This window comes from Anopheles moucheti, chromosome 2, assembly GCF_943734755.1.
Source record: "Anopheles moucheti chromosome 2, idAnoMoucSN_F20_07, whole genome shotgun sequence".
In the NCBI taxonomy this organism is placed as follows: Eukaryota; Metazoa; Arthropoda; class Insecta; order Diptera; family Culicidae; genus Anopheles; species Anopheles moucheti.
Genome location: NC_069140.1, coordinates 93,942,769 through 93,963,281, shown reverse-complemented (window position 1 = coordinate 93,963,281; position 20,513 = coordinate 93,942,769). Strand labels below are relative to the sequence as shown.

Genomic DNA, 20,513 nt, shown 5'->3' with positions numbered 1-20,513 from the left:
ACCCCCTCGTTATATCACCTACAATGTGCTATTTTATGTGTGATTTTTGGTTATTTTTTAAAGAAAGTCTTTTTTAGTGTGTGTTGTAGCACGCTACTTGTTCGCTTTAAAAAAGAGTTCACTCTCATTGTAATTTGATTGATCTACCACTTGACGCAAACAGGGACAAGAGAAGCGAGTGCAGTCGTTTGTGGTTTGGTCCTCGGAACAGAAGAAAGAAAATCCAAATCTATATGCTTATCCGAATAGAGGTACCGTAAATAAATAGCTACTGCGATCAATCATGATACATGTTTCATGATCATCGATCTGTTACGCATTTTTCTACTAGATGCAACACATGTTGCACACATCACATCGTATATCGTATTAAAGATAAATGTTATGTGTTACTACATTTTGTCGAACAATGGACCTAAAAAATTTATACTAATTTTGTAAATTATATGCAAACTTAAAACAAAATACAATCATCCCCCGTGCGTAATTTGTTTTTAAGGAAACTCAAGCATAAACAGTGGATCGATTTATGCACTTAAAATTATTCACAAACACGCATAGATGGTTACGATAACGTAGATGTATGTACAAATGTACGATAAATGAAGTTATAAATGACTTTTATGAGTTGCGCTTTACAATACACTTTAAAAGTGAGATGAACTCGATTTTATGTATATTTTACACGGCTATCCCTCGTAGCTCCTGATCGTCCTGATGGTTTCTGACGCATCTTGTGTCCTCTCTTTGCGAGCACCTATCGCGTGTCTCACTAAGAAGTTATAAACAACGAACCATCAAAGAAGACTGCTAATATCGCGTGAGGATGGAGTAATGATTCGTGACTTCTATTCTAAACTGCTCTTCCGTCCAGCGCTGCATTGAACTGCAGCGAAACAATTCCGCATTTTTCACTCGACTAAACTAAAATTGTATCTCAAAAAGTGTGCGCTTATAGCTACAAGAATAAATAATAATAATTTCGTTGATTTCGTACAATCATAAGAAAAACCTAACAGTTGGAATATAATATCACGATCGGGGAGGGTCGCGTGTCTCAAACACGTGTCGCGAAACACGTCCATTGCAGGACGTGAAGATAAAAGGAACAAACGTTTTAATGTGTATTAATCTCATGGTATTCGCTGCCCGGCCCCGTGCTTCAGTTGGCACCCGTGCTGTTCCCGGCAGACACGGAACCACCGCCCGGTATCGGAGGAGGTGGAAGATCTTTCGGTCGATCCCGACTGCTTGGCTTCGAGTCTCGATCCGCACGTGGCGGTAGGGCAGGCGTCGCTTCCGACGCCTGCGATTGACTGTTGGTTCGTGGTGGTGGCACGATCGGTGGCTGCTGGTATGCCGATGGTGGCGGGGGCGGTATCACATTGTTCGCAGAGTTACCAGAGATGGAGTGTTGCTGGTACTGTTGTTGCTGCATATGGTGTTGCTGTTCGGCGGCTTGACGCATCATGCGTTTTTGATACTCCTGCTGCTGCTTGATGAATAGGCTGAGCCGACTGAGAAGGAATTGCTTGTCGTGGCCCTCGAGCACGAGCTGCTGCTTCAACACCTGCACCATGTGCCGATTGGCCGTCGAGACAGCGTAGTAGTAGTAGATGAAGAAGGTGAGCACCACAAAACACGGTATGGCAAAGCTGGCCGTGCCGAAGAAGAAGATGACGTTCTGGAAGAACAGTGGCATCTTCATGAACGCTGCTATCGCACGATCCCACACGGACGGTAGCCCCCGGAAAGGACCACACGAGCGCGATGGCACTATTTCGGCTAGTGCATATACCACCGGCACCAGGGCGAGTGTGAACGAGATGAGCAGTGTGGACATGAACAGCGACTTCGACCGAGAGGCCCGGTATAGTATTGCCGAGGGGTTCGAGTTCACCAAACAGGCGAACTTTTTGATGTAGAACATCAGAAACGTTAGCAGCGCGGCGATAGCAGGTAGAAACGGTGTGTAGAAGGTACCGAGCCAGCAAAGTGTCTGCGAGTAGATCACGTCAAGTACGTGCTTGGACAGCTCGAACTCTTGCTCGCCGATAAACTTGGCCAGCCGTGAGCTGGAATGCCGCGCAAACAGCGCGCGCGGAAAGTTCACAAAGAACGTCACGAGAAAATGCGTCGCAAAATCGACGATGAACAGCTTGTAAAATTGCTGACCGACGAACGTTTCCCAGCACTGTGGAGCACCATTCGGTTCATCGTAGCATTGCTGCTGGACTGGTAGTTGCTGTTGTGTTTGAGCCTCCGCTATCGGCTGTTGATCCAGCACCAATGTACTGAGTACTGAAATCGTAGTCGTTGTTAAATTAGCTACGAAAGATGTATTCATTTCGGAGAGTTGATAGCCAGCGGTGGTAACGGTACTGGTACTGATGGGAATAGTAGTTGTCGGTGGCGACATCGTACTGGTGGTTGTCTGCTCCATACCCTGCTCGGAGGAAGCATTTATCAACAGCTTTTGCGTCACATTCATCGGCGTGATTAGGAAATAGAATCGACTGAGCAGCACGGCCAGTGACGATAGTCGTAGAAAAACCGTCCGGAAGAGGCTGATCTTTATCACGAACAGGGGTGAATATTTTTCGTACTGCACCAGATAGTTGAACAGCTGCGGCACGACCAGGTTCATACACACTATCGCCAGATATGGCAGGAACTCGTAAAACAATACGCGCAGCTTTTCCTCCAGCCGATCCATCGTTGGATCGGTGGAATTGAATGCTCCACCCATGCCCGCGTCATCATTCATCGACGACAGCAGGGGTGTGATGGTACTTGCGAACGTGATGGCACCGCGTTGTGACGCCGAAGAAAACACCGACCAGGACGACGGCCAGCTCATGTACAGCGTCCGGTTAGCGATACTCTCGCCGAAGCTAACCGGATGTGAGGGTGTAAAGTTAGGCTCCAGCTCGGCCAGCGATACGTTGAACAGAACGTAAATCGTTATTGCAGCGAGCAGCAAAATTATGAACACAATCAGATTGATCAGCATACGGATGGCGATTAGTTTGAGCATGAACTCACGCGACCGATTGTTACGCTCGTGCTCAAAGCGCTTTTGGTAAAGCAGTGACTTTATCTCGTTGTGCAATGCCCTATGCTTAATGTCGGCCGACTTTTGGTTGTGGATGCAAAAGTCCCACCCGCCGAATACGAGATTGCAGTACTGGTAGAACAGTCCTTCACCCTCGGCGATACGATCCTTAAATTGTCGCACTACCGCACGCATGATTGCGACCAGCGTTATCACGTAGTAGATGGCTATAATGATGACGTATACAAGCGGCAAATCATAGTACAAAATGGTTTGTCTCTCCGTATCATAGTCTTCTGCGTTCTCCTCCAACAGCCCTGCATCCATGCTGGTTCTCGAAGCATTGGCCGCTGCCGACGATACGCGCAGATAGCGTGCCCTTTGGTACGCTCGATCCTCCATCGGGCTGTAACCGTAGATTTGGTTTGTGTACATGCCGTAGAACAGTAGCGTACCTTCCATGAAACCGGTCCCCTGAATGAGATCCAGCACGGAGAATTGTGCGGTGCGTGTCACGTTTTCATAGCTCTCGGAGCAGCACTGCACGGAAGTTGGTTCCGCCACCAGATCGCACGGTAGATCGCTTGGTTCGCGCAACACTAGATGCGGCAGCACTACGAAAGCGAATATCAGCAGAAACAGCAACAGATTGAGAAAGACAAGCCATCGCAGGAAGAGAAAGTACGCGACGACACCCGTGCCAAAGTTGCCCTCGATCGTTTTCAGCGACATTCGCCATAGCTCGAGCTTCGTTTGATATTCGCCCCATTTCGAACGAAAGCTCTGCCACGCTTTCCGCCGGCGCCATTTGATCTGCTCGAATCCCTGCAACCGGAGCTTAGTGGCATTCTGAAAAGCGAATACAGACATTGATTAATTAGCTGCGGCGTGCCATGATACAAACAAAACAAACGGTGGAGGGTAGTTACCTGTAGCTGGGCCTTCATTTCTCGCTTCTGTGCCATCGGAACTGGCATCGATTTGATCTCTCGGATCTCCTCCCATGTTCGTTCCTCGTTGATGAGGTTCTCTTTATTGTATAGAAACAGGGAAACAATATCAATAGTGTGCCAAGCCCTTGACACCATGGGAAGGAATAGATGCCGCCATCACACCGGCACACACCAGCGATCACGGGTCATCTCTCTGATCGTTTGCTCAAGTGACAACTTTGTGCATTGTTTCATCGTGCATTCGCCGCTGTACTGTACTGTTAACGGGTAACACAGACACACTGACAAAGCAACAATTGCAGCGCAATACGCCAATGATTTTGTTCCATGCGCTAGGTTAATGTCAGTGTCGCAATTTTACAGCACCGACTCCATCACAGACCAAGCGATGCAGTTTTGTTATGGGCCCTTTTGTGATCTAATGGAGATCAATCAACGTCAAACGGTCAAGCGGTTCTCGTAGACGGTTTAATCAAGAGGAAATATCGCTGACACCAAATCTAAGTGATATCAGCAGTTAACTAACTTTCAAGTTAACAATTTTTTAAATAAATATCATGCTGATCATATGGCAGACGTTACAGCGGTGTTCGGAATGAAGTAGTGAAACACCAACTCTCCTTCTAAAGACTAAAAATTGATAAATTTCATCATCAACCATTTGTGCTTCTTTTATTTCATCGAAAAAATAAGTCTCTCGTGGAGCAATTAATTAAAATGTGCCACAAAACTAGCAACACAAACAGGTTTCTACCAAAAAATTAATTAAATACAATCTTCGTGAAATTAACTTTGAATACGAATAAAACAATTATGACTCATCCGCCAATGAGTCATAAATGTTTTATTGGTATCTTGCAAAGTCTTCAGTTTGAAAGTATGATAATGACCTCGGAAGACGACCGAGTTATTTGGATCATTGACTGCAGGAAACTTTCATTAAGCATCTTTACATTTTATCATGCAAAGCAAATAAACAATTTACAGCATTATGCTGCCGTCCGAAAGCAGAGGATTCCAAAGGTTGCAATAAAATATCATCAAACCCGGCACCACCCACACGCAACGGGATCTAGTGAGGGCATGGATGACCACGTATGCGACCCCTTGTCATCAGGAAGAGATGCCGACGTCGATGCGCGATGCTCTTGAGATAATTTACGAGCCCCGACCCTTGTCGTTAGTATCGCGCTCAGTCGGCGGCATCAGCGTTCGGCGGACGTTCATTGAACTGCGCGCCGTGCGCGCGAGAAAAAGCGAGCAAAACCAACTAAAAAAAAAAAAGACACAGAAGCACAACGCCGACGGCACCAAAGTGACCGGATACTGAGCATTATCGTGGGACAAATTTGTGCTCGTTAATTTACTCATTAGCATTGAATTCAACGGTTTAGAGGCTTTTTTTTGCTTTCTGCTAATTTTTGGCTAGTACCTTACCGTTTTTTTTTGATGAATTTGGATTAATTTTTAGCCCAAAGCATGGCGGACTTTGGATGACTAAAAAAGGCAACAAATTTATGACGACAAATAGAATGCAATCAACAAACAACCTAGCTGTGATAAAACGATTCGGTCCCATATTTGTGTGACTCATTAATCACCTTCAACAAAACAGGCAAGGTAACTATTTTTGATTTAAATCACAAAGTTACAGTGCTTAAATCGCAGTTGGAACTGTAAGGCCATAGGTGATAAATTTTGTGTCAAGTATGGAATCATAAAACAAAGTCATATGGCCAAAAAGAGAGAAAAATCACAATGTTTTGTTGATAGCAAAATGTTCCCATGTCTAGAATGTCTAGAGTTCCTGTTTAGCAACCGTAAAACCACTAACAAAACGTCACTTAACTCACCCGACAGATCGGGAAGGGTGGCCACCTGCATTTCGTGATACTGTGAACCTCGGCGTGCCACGGTAGAGAAGCTGGCCCTCCGCCGGGTACCTCCCTTCGTGTCCTGGCCTTGTGCCGGCCGGGCACGTCTCGTAGTAGCTAAAATAAAAAGAAAAAAGATATATTAACGTTGCTACAACGACCAATTGCTCAAAAAAAAAACATGCTTACCATTGCGCGTCTGCTTCGACGGTAACAGGGTCGCGATCTTCGATGGATCCCGCTGCATACCCTCCAGATCGGCAGGGTAGCTTTCCTGGTAAAACTCGCCACCGGCTTCCTCCCATCCTTGCGTTTTGCTCGCCCTGGATCGACGATCCTTCCCGCCGGACATAGTTGATGTCCACGGCCTTACAGAGCCTTACCTTCCAAGAGTTGGAATGTGCTGCGAGTAGTAGTCTTGTCTGTGCGCGGTACTTCCTACCGGAACAAAACAATAAGCGACACCCGGTCGCACATGTTAGTTAAGGGAACACTCGCTGGCGAATGACTGCATGCGCAAACCCGTGATATCCCGTGGTCGTTCTAGGCGAGTGAATAATTGACGAATGAAGTATTTGCAGAGCGTGCCGTATCACACCCGCCCCGATACCTGTCCATGTCCGGAAGTGTCCCATCCCTGGTACCCTTGATTCTCCTCTAAATAATTACACACGATTCTATCGACGTGGACTGCACGCGGGCAATGAGTAGTACTCAATCGACGTGTCTGGTGGTGCGTTAATTGCCATCAACACGACTACATCACTCAAGTGCTCTGGAGGAGAGCTTTCCGTTCTTTCGCTCACTCCGCTCTACTGCTGCTGGAAGCAACATCAAACGTATCGTAAAAATTCACAGCACATCCTAACAGCAGGCGGAAGCGCCGGAAGAAACTGCCACAATCACCGAAACTCCGCCAGCGCTGTCGTGTTGATGAGCTGTTAATAGCCACAATTACCAATTGACAGTCGATCCAACATGTGTGACTGATTGTGATCAGATAAGCGGATGCGCTGATTGAAGGAATTTCCCTGCCAATGCGAAGCGCGATGGTAAAAGAGTCGACAGTCAACGTCGATAAGTATTGTACCGCCTTTGGAAGTGTTCCAGTCCAAATTAACTTTCGCTCACCGTTCCACGGTTGTATTCCACGTTATCTTATCTGCCTGGCATTGATCGGTACTTGTGGGTTTGACCCATTGCTTCAGTACTCTCTCCTGCTGCTAGATGCCTGTGTGTCATAACCTTTATCAGAACAAGCGATACGTGCGGAAGGATCACAAACTTTACTACAGTTTCAAAGCTATAATGTACTTCAAAAACTGTTCAAGTACACGAGTATTATCACTGTTTAAAACCCCTCTTCGTTTGTAGTTGATCATTAGACCTTCTCCAGTACCTCATTAACCATTCAACGTGAGCGTCTAAGTCAATAGGACAACAAGGGCCACAAGGAATTGGGGGGAAAACACAAACTTTGAAGTACACCCTCAAATGAAAATGCCCAGGATTTGTCTTGAACTGGGATTTTCATGAGTGTGTCATATTTTTCATATCAAAGAGTAATAGACTTGACAACAACAGGCGAGCTTCAAGTACACGTCATTTGCAAATATTGATGACACATTAATAATGAGTTGTGAAAAATCTTAATGGAATATTACTGCCACGGTTGATATACTTGGTGGACAGTTTATTTAGAGCAATACACGGATACGTGACCCTAGTGATGTCCCTCCCTAGTGATAAGGATGATCTCGTAGACTTAGACTCCAACAGTCGGTCTAACACGGAGGGAATCTCACCTGGAACTTCTGTTACAAAAAGATTTGAGACTAGCCTTAACCTTAAATATCTCTTGTATATCTCTCTATATTTGCCGGCATGACCTAGTTGTAGGTCATAAAGCGCTCTAAACCCGAGTGACATATGGGACGCGCGCTATCCTTAACCTCAAATAGACTTCTTCCTCCACAGCCCAGATAGAACGGGTGGGAATTCTGAAGCAACCGCGCCTCCACCTATCTAGAAATAAACATTTCGCGATCGTTTTTTTTGTGTGCACGCTAAAAAACGTAGTGACGACGGGGTTTTTTGTTTGGCAATTTTTGCACTTTGTCCTAGGTACGTCGCTCAAACGTCAAAGTGTGGTGTCGAACCTTGGACGAGCGTATGACCTCAAAGAGAAGATGCCAGCATACAACGCCCTTCGGCGCATTCGGCCGGTCACTCTCCACTGTCACCTTGTGCTTTGGCAGACTCGGTTCTCACCAAGCAGAAGTATAGTAGAGTAGTGAAAAGTAAAAATAAATACCCCTTCATCGATCGCTCGTCAAACGACTCGATCGATCGCCGTGGGCACATCTTTCGGTTCAAACGAAGCACGCGATTGCAATCGAATCGATCAATCAGCGGTCGGTGTGTATCGAGCACAGCAAGTGTACCGTGAATATACCGTGGGGTAGAAAACACTCAAAACATTAGCAAACAAAAAAGATTTCAAGATCATGCGGTTTCGAAAAACAGATACCGTCCATTGGCTCGATGATACATTCAAGATTTCTGGAGTCTGTCTGTGAGACGATCTCATTCGAGGGAGGGAAAAAAAACCAAAATTTCAACCATTTTCATTTCCTCAGAACTGTGTCGGTTCATCACTAAAAATTCCGGGGTTCACGTTGTGTTGCATAAACATCCGCCCACCGCAGACGTATGGACGACGGGATGACGAAGGTTTGACAGCGAGCGGAAAATTGCAAACTCATTTAGCTGTGTGGTGCTGCTGTCATCCAAACGGAGCTGGATGTTATCGTACACGCTGCAAACCTGTATAAACGCCAATAATTATCCAAACTGTTTAGAAAGATCACGAATTTCGCTACAAATCGTGCCACACAATTACATCAACATTGAAATTCAGGCACATGTGTCTGCGAAACGCCGCTGACAGTAAAATAAAAATCTTGTTTCTTATCTCATCATTTTCACCACCTTCAACCGATCACGATCGGGAAGATTCGCATTCACGCCAAGGGGGAAAAAAGTAGCCAAAGGATGTTTGTGCTGGTGTTACGATGTTTTCTTTTCACCCCAAAAACAGCGGATACAGACGCGTTCTTTATGAGTAGATAAATAGACACACGTTTCCTTTTCACATTCGCTTGTTTCGTTCACCAGTGGAACGATTGCAGTTGTGTTGTGATTGTAATTTCTCACTTTTACATAAATTTCTTCATTTCCAAAAAACCTTTTTTTCTGTTTGCCCATCGCGTTTGCGAAACCGCACATCTTGCATTGCACCCAAACTGACCATGTTTGTAATTCCATTTTCACACCGCGGCACCGCGGCAGACTGACGAATGAAACACCGCTCCGATAAACACAACCACGTTAGCCTTACGTTAGCTCCTATGTTTGTAGCAAAAACCCGAAGCACGTGCACATAAACGTTTGGTACAACCAAAAAAAAACCACATGGACCGACCACAGTGTAGTTGTTTGGGTCGGGTAAACGCGATCGTTTGCGCGCAAGACAACTCCGCTGCTGTTGTGAATAGTTTCGCGTCTGAATGAGCATTAAGTCTGAACGTTTAGTGCAGACCATTAGCAGTCGAGCAGGGGGGGATTCTCTTCAGTGTTGATTCTTTCCCGGTCAGACAGAGCGATAGTAAATATACAGTGGTGAACCAAATAAAGTGCCTATCTCATATTATTTCAAACTTTTCTCAATTGTGTGTCTTATGGAATTCGATGGCATAATAATAACAGATTCCTACATCAACATTCTATAAGAGAAGCAGAAGGATTTAATCATCCAGACCGCCATGAAGACAAGTTCTTAATTCAACAAGACAACGGTCGTTAGCATTTCTGCTGATGCTAAAGATTTCTTCCGATCTTGTTGGATTTAGCAGCCGGGAGGCTTCCACAAAGGTCACAACATCAATCACTCAATTGAAAAATTGCGAGAAATCTCGATGCTACGGTAGAAACGAACATAAATAATTATTTGAAGTCCTAAAGAACACCTGGGAAGAATTAGGTCCACGGTACATGAAGAACCTGTCGAAGAGCCTTCTTAAGTGTTTAGAACAGATCCTAAAGGCCAAAGGGTGACAAATAAACAGTTTAAAATTGTTTAACTAAACTAAAACAATATCATTCCCTGGGAAAAATCAGAAGTGGGTACTTTATTTTGCCCACCACTGTACGTGTGGTGCATGGAAGTGGTTTACTTAAAACAAATCGTCGAAATTGTCGATCTAATTTGGTGCGTTTATTTGTTTACCGTGCTTAAGTTGCTTCTTTATGCATTGAACTGTTACAGAAATTTATTCTATGACGTACATTGCCTATTAGGAGAGTTATAAGAGAGAACTTAAAAGCGAAAAAAAGGGTAAAATATTAAACGTTTAGAAGAGAAAACATACAAGCAAATCATAAATAAATATGTGGTTGTTATTCAACAGTGATAAATATTTGTTGTTATTCGCTGCACTTTAACACATCTCGTGAAGAAAGGTCCAATCAATCATCACCGGATCGGCAACAGTACACAAAACGTATAATTAAATTGCTTTCATTCTGCCTATCGAAGACATTGATTCTAATCTATTTATTACCAATCGGTACACTGTTCTGGTGTGCCTCAATTGAACAGCACACACGCTAAACAGTTCAGAATATTGCATACACGCACCGCGGCGGGATAACTGAGAGGGCAGGGACGAATTTGTCATTTGAGTTCTATTTTTGAGCTGAGGGCACTCGAGCATTTGACATTTGTCTAGCGTCTATTTATGCGAACAATCTGTTCCTACTGCGAATGAATGGCGTTTGGAAAGCGAAGGTGCTGAGGGGATTTATAATACTAACAGTGGGCTTGATACACATTGGTACGGAGTTAGTACAGGCAGTCTCCGAGCTGCGCGGTTTTTGAAAAACTGAAAGCTGAGTTAGTTTATAGCACAAAATCTAGGCAAAAAGGTGAAAAATAGGTCGAAAATAAATTCCTTTTGTCATATAAAACATTAGTTTATAAAGTCATTCTGATTTGTTGAATAAATTAAGTGCATAGAAGAAAGTCAAGTATCTAACTATGAAGTATAAACGATTTTAGTCCCGAATTCGAGTTACGCGGATTTTTCCCGGGTTATAAAGGTCCGCTAAAATAACGTATCTCGGGGACTGCCTGTATCTTATGGCGGGATTACTCATGCGTAAGACGTATAAATAATTGCAAACGAAACACTTAAACCTTATGTCATATGCAGGACTTAGCTTTGGACAGGTTTAAATTTGATGTAATTAAATAAAATTAAAAATACCCTCATTTATGCTCGATTCGTTCCGACTGTACTAGTTAGCGGAAGTGGAAAGCCCACGGTAGCTGTAACACTTAAACCACCAGCAAGCAGAAAAAAAGGAAAAAACAATCACCCACCGGAACAGCTAAATTATATATTGCGTGAGTAATATATAAAGAAAAGGTATTCCGCTAGGTTTTTTCGTGTTGCCAAAACGAGCTAAACGATAGTATGCATCGGGAAGTAAAGAGCTTAAGCATCGACCATCTTAAAGTCCAGACGGAGAAAGAAAAAAACTACTCCCCGTTGAAACACTCTTCTTTTCTTCCCTCCCCACCGAATCGGTTGCATATTGTGCAATGGGGCACACAGTGTGTGAGAGCTTTTTTTGCCTTCAATTTTTTTTTTCTACCACTCGTGCCGTGAGTCGCGGATGACTCAAGCCAGCCATAAATGTGCCGGTGAGGCGTTGAAACCGTTTGCAAAAAAGCAAAAATACACCGTTTGGCCGCAACACTCGTTGACCAATGTTGCGTCAAATCATTGCACCGTTTTGGAGGAATGGCTGCGAATGGCTGACGATGGAACCCAGCGGTACAACATCGTACAGCGAAAGTGAATCGTTTGTGGCATGTCGTTGACTTGCCGAAGTACTTGAAATTGCTTCCGAAGGAGATATGCTATGCTTCACAGAGAGAGAGAGTAACAAACTTTTAGTGCCTTTTCGAATGATTCAAGTTTTTTGGCTATGGTTGTTGCCTATCTCTCGCATATACAACAAGAGATTCTTCGGTGCTCAATGGAGGACTGGTTTCAAAGCTAAAAAACGAAGTTGATGTCTGATAGAAACTATACAGATTGAAAGTTTTACAACAATCGGACACAAATGTTGAACTGGAATGGGCGACTTAATGACTGGTTCTTACAGCAACCAGGGAAACAGCTCTGTTTCTACAACGACAACAAGCCAGTAAAAGTATAGGAATAAAAATGATCTCATGGTCTGGTGCTACGATGTCAACCTTATCTAAATCGACTTCCCGCTGGAAGAGCGGACATTCGGTTGCGTGATATAAATAAGTCTTGTGAGCCATCCTATGACAGAGGTATATGACCTAGTGGAGAGCAAATAAGAAGATCTATAGGAGGATGTTATAGAAGATCTATAGGAGGATGGATCTATAGGAGGATGATCTATAGGAGGAGGAGAGCTATGAAATGCTCTTGAAGATCTTCGTAAGAGATTTACCAATAAGCCTTAAATGGGCGTTAGACAACAAAACTTCAATTTCAAAACCGAATTTGACGATCTTGAATTGATATCTCACAACATTTGCCATAAAATTTGCAAATTCTTCGTCTAAAGTCACAAAGAAACGATTATTCCATGATAATGCCAATCAGATCCAACACCTTTTCAAAGACTTCCCGATAGTCCAGGTCTTTAGGCTCTTTAGGCTCTTTAGGCTATTCTGGACTTCAAGATTATTCATGTGATGATGTCCAGCGTTCTTATTCTTATTGTTGACTAGAAGAACGTGCCTCATGCGTCCCACTATAGTGGAGTATTGTAGTGTATTCTTCTGAAAACAAAACGGTTGTGGCACCACAAATATCACAACATCAGGCAACAAGCATTAAAAGCAAAGAAACTTTCTGTTACACTCACCACCGCTTAAACCAGCGTTCCGTAGCGTTAACTTGATCACCCGAAGGTTACTCCAATGTGCAAAACTCGAAAGACCTGACCATTATTGTGCTGCCATGCGAAAGGAACCCACCAAGTGAGCTTTCTTTTATTTTTTGGCAACAGTTTTCATTACATTAACACCAACCAAAAACTGTGTGTTCCGCAGTTCCCCAGAGAGATATTAACTTTACCACACCCTTCCACATCACAGGGTGTCGTATATAGCAACGAAAGCAGCAATTGCAACGGTTTTATGTTTTTTTCTCTCGCTTCGAAAGGTACGTTAGTCACAGTTGGCCATAATGTAGGACAAAAGCCATGTGTCATCAGATAAACGGACCACGGGTGGTGCTCCCAAAGTTGGTGAATTTTTTTGGTTTTTATGCCATCAAACTTTCACCTCCAACAAATTTCCCGACGAGGTTGACGAAACTTGGGAAAAAGTAACCAACTACAACTCGGGGGCACCGAGGTCGGAAAATGAAGCGCTGGAATGGGGATTAGTGAAGGCAGGCGAACACGGTTCGGTTGGTCGACACAGCTGATTCCGCACAATCGTACCGGAACGGGGATGCTCTCCGATCGACATGACTCAAATGATTGGCAATCAAACGTCTAATTGCGAATCGTTTGTGGTGACTTGCAATCGGTCATCTATCATTTGTCTTTACCGCACTACTCGTCCAGTATAAGAAAGGGGAAATGAAATCTTTTTTTCGCAAATCATATTGCGAAACAACAAACACACAAGCGACCGAACAAACAGTCATTGATTTCGACACGTTAAAGTGCACAAACCTTGTTCTTAATTTCGTCATTAGCATATATATATATATATTTTGAAACGGATAATTAAAAGCCAAAAATAAACAGCTATGTGTCGCACTATTGTCACCCGGCTAGACTAACTCTGGCTCTGTCGAGGCGCCTCATCGCTGGGTGACGAACGGTTTTGTATTGTTTTATTTTTCGCACAATTACCCACTAGACTAGGTTCAGCTGTTGCTCTTGAAATTGTTTTTTCATCAGGCATCACACTCCGTCAGAGCAGTGTGTTTAGCTTTTTGTTGCTATACGAGAATTAAATTCACTTGTGCCATAAATTTCCTCACTCGAGAAATTGGGAAACATTGTTGTGCGTACCGTTCAGCTTTTTACACATTGTTTTGCTTTTGTCCCACCCTTTCACGATCGCACCATGATCGCGATGTTTGTGGGAAGAATATAGACACACAACAGGAAAAAGAAAACTTTTCATCTTCTTTGTTTCTTTTAAAATTCGTTACAGTACAAAAATACATATGCGTGATGTTTGTTTTACTCATCACCTTACCGAGTAAGAGATCACACGGAACAAATCCCCGTGCAAAACACATCACAGAGCGAAGAATGATCACGATTAAAGCGGAACGAAATAGATGAGCGAGTTTGGGGGAGAACTCTTGCAAATACCCTCCACCACACAATTATTCATCGGTGATCGTTCCAATTAGCGGCATTCTAATTGAATTAGACATATTTCACAACCGGCCGGACCAGCTGATGCGTGGTGCCGTGACCAGGATGCTGCTCTTTAAATGTCATCCCAAGGCAACATCAGCCTAGAATTTACGATCAAATCAGCGACTCACGATGGGACTTGGATTTTGTCACTTGCCGTCTGCCCCCAAATAGACTTTCAACAAGAAAAAATATACATATATTTATCGTACTCGTTGACAGCAATGGGGAAGGGAACAAAAAAAAAACAATTTGCCCGTGAAAATAAAGCACCACAGCGCGATGCTTCGTCTGGGCGGATTTGGTATGACAAATCACTCCTCACTATGCACGATCGAGTGATCGTGGTCGTGAGGGGCAGAGGTTGCTAACGCGTCGGTTTGCTGAATGTGGAGAAGCAAAATACGTTTTGGATAGGGATGTGCAAATCGTGACATGCATATCGATTGACACACACCGGAGCACCCAACGACAAGAACCGCAGGGTGGCGAAACAAATATGTCTGCTTATTACGACTCGGATTATTTGCATTGGCAAGGAAATGGTGCTACTACTGATGAGTGTTGCAGACAAATTGCTCTACTGTTGCAGCGTGTTTGAGGTTGTCTTAAGTCATTCTGACGTCTATGAATTTTCGACATTAAAAATTAAACCCTCTCCTCAATCTTTCTTATTAAAAATGAATTAAAATCTGCAAGAATGAGATTGAAAACGAAAGAAATAAAAATATATCCCAACAAAACACCGATGATCCAAATGCTACGACTGTCTGAAGTTGATGTCTGAAGCATGGCAAAATTATAACAAAAAAAAATCTCTCAACAAAAAAGTAGAGCCCCGTTTTCGGAAAGAAAGCGAACGCACAAAAAAACGATAACAAAACAATCGACCGAAAAAAAGTGAAATATCATAATTGGAGCTATTTTTCAGGCAAGATGACTGGAGAGCGGTTTGTATCTGTTACTTTTCATTGCGCTACGGCAGATCGAGCGTTAGCTGGACCAATTTGAAGAAATTGTACACATGTAAGCAGTTTCACTACCATTTTCGAAGAACCCCCTGGAAGAAAGTGCAATTGTGTTTATTGCTTCAGGGTTTGACAGTTGCTTTAAGACGGCTGTAAGACAGCTGTAAGTAAAGACAACAAGTGATTTGCTTAATTATACAGTCTACTTTAAACCTACTGCTGCTTTCCAACAGCATAGCAACATAATTTTACTGAGACCTTATTGATAAGGTCACGCGGGTGCTTTATGCGACATCCAAACAAAATGTGCCTTGGCAGCTAGTCACCGATCCCGCCGAGGTGTAAAAGCCGGAAACATTCATTTAAATCTTCACAACCAGAAGCTCCAAGGATGGTGTACTATTTTAAGCGAACCATTTCTCATTGCCAATCGGTACGGGATCCTCCACCACACAACCTCTTTAGGAGGCGGTTCACATCCCGGAAGGTCATAGCGTCTAGAGAGGCGAAAGACGAATGGCGAATGCGAGAGATGTTGGAGCGTTTTATATTTGCGATGCCCTTGCACTTCCTCCACAGTGCGATCTATACCGAAAATGCAGCGGAACTGTTGCCAGGAAGGGGTGTTGTAAAGATCGCTTTAAACATGGGCATAATCTCAAGCGCGCCACGGTGCAACAGCGATCAGAATAGATCATCGTGTGCGAGGCGACTCCAGCTCACTTCGATGGTATGCAGAAATGATCGCACGGAATGACGACAGGATGGTGCGATAAATTATTCTCGCCGAGCGTCTGGCTTAATGTGGCGAGATTGGGTGGAATGTAAGCAGCAATGACAACTGTTTAGCGTTCTTATCATGCAGGAGATAAACAGGAGGTGAGGTTTTTTTATATTAATTCTTTCCTTTTTTGTCGACGTGTTGAACACAATTTATTGCGAGGAAATATTAGGTGGAGTATTACGAGGATGAAGGAGGTTATTGGAATATCGCTCTGTTTTGTAACGCAGCTTGGAATAATGTTCGTGACAACAACTCCAACATCATCCACGTGAACCGTTCACTGATAGGTGATCATCATGTAAGCACACATCATCTTCATTACCATTGTTTTGATGTTTATTTAGATCAGTTTAAACTGCACCGAGATCATTCCACAATCAACCCTTTCCTCCGAAGGGGCCAACGATATCATTACCATTATTATAGCTAATCAGACGACACGTGTATTGGTTGAACGTGTGTGCGATTGTGCGAAAAGGTCGTTGTGTTCTACAGGCGCGGCAGCAATGATAAAATGTAGCACATTCTACCGCGCGGTCCACCGAAGCGTCCGATTTACATTTCTCCCCATTGAGCGGGTTGGGTTGGATAAAAGACGACAAGTGTATCTTTATCTCGTTACCACAAAGCACACCACTTTGCTCGACCGGCCGGACGTAGCTGAGACGTAGTTGTGCTGCTGCCTTGGCGTATTCCAAATTACACGCTCCCGAATGGAAACAAATGTTTCCTGTGTTGCCGCTGGTGATGCGAATTAAATGCTCGATCGCATTTGTAACACAGCGTACTACTGTGTGTACGCATGGTACAAACATTTGATAACGGGCAGTGAAGGAAACAGAAGGGAAACAAAACTTACACAAAACAGCTGCTGCTTATCGAAGCTTGAAAGGTAAATAAATACAGCTTGGTTGGTTTGCAAGAAGCGCTACGCAAATGCTTCATCGACGCGGTTCGAAGTGTTGCTCACTTTTGCCTTGCATTATGCTGTTCATTTCCGCCGTTTGCTCTCGTTTCGATGCTGCCTTCTGCAGCACGGGTGAAGGTGCATCGGGAGGTGCGTTGCAGTGCGATGAGCAAGCAATCGGACACCGGTGCTGCAGAGTGTGATGAACGTTGATTGAAGAGTGAATGGGGTCACATTTCCGCGTTGCACTTCGAAGTGTTAACGCAAACAAAGAGTTTTAAGTGATGTTTTCTATAAGGCACGGGCACTAGAAAAACATATTTTTTAACACACAATAACACTTATAAAATCATGCACCAGGATCAATGTCTGACGATGATTCTTTGTGACTTGCTATGGGCCACGCAGTTAAATATAAGCATATTATTATTATTTTAGCCAATAAACATCAATAACACACAGGTGATGTATTTTCTTATTTTTTATTATAATAATTTACCTATATTTCATGGCGGAAGCACATTTTTACTGTTTTACTGTAATAACTTATACAACTCAACCCTGCAGATTTAAATATTTAAGGCATGTGAAAATTAAGTACGATGTTTGAATGTGTCTCTTCGTACCGTTTGGAATCAAACACCAGAATTTACACAACCTTCATTTGTGTTAAATTTAAGCCATGATAGATAGATTATAGCCATAATCAGATCAGCTAAAATCATGTTAGAAGTTATCTCCTAAAAATAAAACATGGAAACAGTTACCATCTTCAGAAAAGAAGCTTTTATTTACCCCCCTTTCCAGTCCGACTTTAACTTAATCACATCTTTATCACAACTTCTCCCAATAAAGACAACAATTCTTGTAAGGTCATCGCCAACAATCACCCCACTGCTGACTGAATAATATTAATATTTCACACCCATATTTCATCGTGTAAGATTGTAAGATTGATTCACATCATGTACTAATTACAGCCTGATCTATCGCTTCCGTAATGAGCGGAATATGTGAGTGTAACTGTAACTCGAACATCTTTCGCCACGCTTCTCTAAAACAGGTTTGCTCACATCAGACAGATCACCATTAGGACACTTTAACAGCATTGTAGATTGTTGTTATAAGATAGATACGTGTTAACGCCCAGAAAACAAGTTTTGATGCTTTATGAGTTGTAAGTGTCGACGGTGAAATCAAGTCCCTTACAGAGCGACTTCAACAACCCAACATTCTTTCCTACAATGTAAGCCTGGTGAGCCCCGTCCAGAGTCTAAAGTGTCTCGAATGCATTTGTTCGCAAACCCCCCCTTTACCGGAATCGGGCGTATTAAACTACCCAAACAAGTAATGTGACTTTTATAAAGCAATCGGCATCAGTGAGTATATGTTCAACTTACCTTCCAGCATCCACGTATCTCCACCGGGCTGCCGCAGGGGTGTGCCGTACCGCGCTGGGTATTGGCTGTACAATTCTTTGTTCTTCACTCCACACGTCTACTGCGATTACTGTTGCTAGATTGCTTCTATTGCCCAAGGGCCAACCTCGTAGGGCCCACGACTATGCCGGACCGGTGTGCCATTCGTCAAGGCGACTGGCTGCAAAACCTTGATGCAAAACCACAAGCAACTCCGGAATGTGGTCCAACCAACGTCTCTGTGTGGACACACTCAAGGACCGCTTTACTTCTTTTGAAACTAGAGCAGGAAATCCGTGTACGAGACAGCTGTCAAACTTCCTTCACACAACAGCACGCCTTGCCACTTGCTATTCTAGAGCTGCATTTTAAATAATGCATTTCTTTTCCCTACATACCGGTCAGCCACAAACACAGTCGCACACAAATTTGCTACACTTTTCACCCGCATCTCACGACGGACTTCGGCGTGCGTGACTTCACTTCCTTTTCGCACTATTGCGACAAGTCGTAACTGCATCCCGCCTACTGTGGATTAGAATTGCTCCACAGTGCTCCACCATTGCACCAGCGTCGGTAAGCATGTTTTGCTCACTCTCCGGTTATTTTCCGGTTGTTTGTTCCACTTTTTTGCCAACTTGCAACTCCACTTCTGGCAGGTAGAACTGCACCTTTGCAATGCAGCACTTTTATTGAACTGACTGGAAAACTGAAGCTGAAGGAAGGATGGCTGCTTTTCCGGAGATTAACAAATCCATGCCGTATTCACCAACACACGCACACACACAAACACATGCAGGGATTTGCTAGTGGAGCCGTATTCACCTGTTTGGAGGTGATTTTTGGGGATTCTTATGCTTCTTTCCTGGCTTCACTTTGTCCCATTGTAACAGCTTCACACTTCAACACCGATTTACGCTTCATCCATTTATCACTTTTCACCAAACACTTGAGCACGGACACCTTCGCACGATACACGCTCCCCCCGTACAAGTGGTGATTTGCGCACGATTTGCAACACTGCCGGACGCTTGATTTTTGCCCCAGGTCCTTTTGAACCTCACGAACCACATGCACCTATTATTTGGGGCAATATTTTGCATGCTTGCATGACCGCTTGAGAACTTTTAATTTACCTGGCTGCTTGGATGGCTTGCAGCCTACGGTCAACACACCATTTAGAGAGCTTTTCCGCCAGCATCCAACTGAAAACACACACACGCGCGGGCGCCCCGTAGAAATGGAATGGTTTGAAGCCCTTTCTCTTCTCACCATACACGTATACACATGCGCGCACTCACCACCCTCTATCGTTGTCACACCCGCGAAGGAAGAAAAAAACCACCCCCCCCCCACTCACACACACACACCGAACAACACACACAGGTGAAAATTCAATCCGGATGCGATCTCACACAATGCGGTCGGCGGTTTTCTTTACCTTTCTATTCCCCCTCCCCGGGGCGATTGACAACAATGAGATGCCCAGCACAACGTGTTCCGGTGGATCATCGACCCGCTTGGTACTGACGCCTGCAATGCTGCTGTGGAAACGGCAAAAAAACGGTGCGTTTTTGCCGATACGCCAGACTGCAGACCACCGCACAAAGCCACAAAACACTGCTTGCTGGCGCGGACCTGCTCGGTTCAGAGGCGAGAAACATAATGAGCAATGAGCTCTGTGGCAGGAGATTTTGGTGTCGGCATCGTGAGCAAGATGTTCGACAAACAACCGTCGGAAGAGAGACAACACCAACACGCGTACACAACGGGTTCGTTGCGGAAGGAGTATTTTTTGTTTTGGTTAACGGAATATGACCGTTTTTATAAGAAAAATGCTGATTTGTTTATTTAATGTGAAGAATAAGCATTTTGTAGGAAAAGAAAAATTACAAATATATCCTCAAAGAGTAAAGAGAAGAGAGAGTGCAGCGAAAGAGATGCCGCGACAACGAACAAACTTTCTGTCCGTTGTGTTATTGCTGCTTAGCCCATGGTCTATGCAACTACAATGGACGGCAGTGAACGTCAAACCGAGCGTTGAATGTCACAATTCAA

At 43.9% G+C, this 20,513-nt stretch overlaps 1 protein-coding gene across 1 annotated transcript; it reads right to left on the bottom strand.

The window, feature by feature from the left end:
- Nucleotides 1–407: 407 nt before the first annotated feature.
- LOC128309861 (transmembrane channel-like protein 7) lies at nt 408–18,552 on the bottom strand. The gene is made up of 5 exons (XM_053046344.1): nt 18,438–18,552; nt 6,072–6,320; nt 5,862–5,999; nt 3,985–4,085; nt 408–3,904 (listed from the first exon to the last, which is right to left on the bottom strand). Exons 2-5 carry the CDS (start codon nt 6,232–6,234, stop codon nt 1,163–1,165), a joined length of 3,144 nt encoding a protein of 1,047 aa, XP_052902304.1. The 5' UTR covers nt 6,235–6,320; nt 18,438–18,552; the 3' UTR covers nt 408–1,162.
- Nucleotides 18,553–20,513: the final 1,961 nt, after the last annotated feature.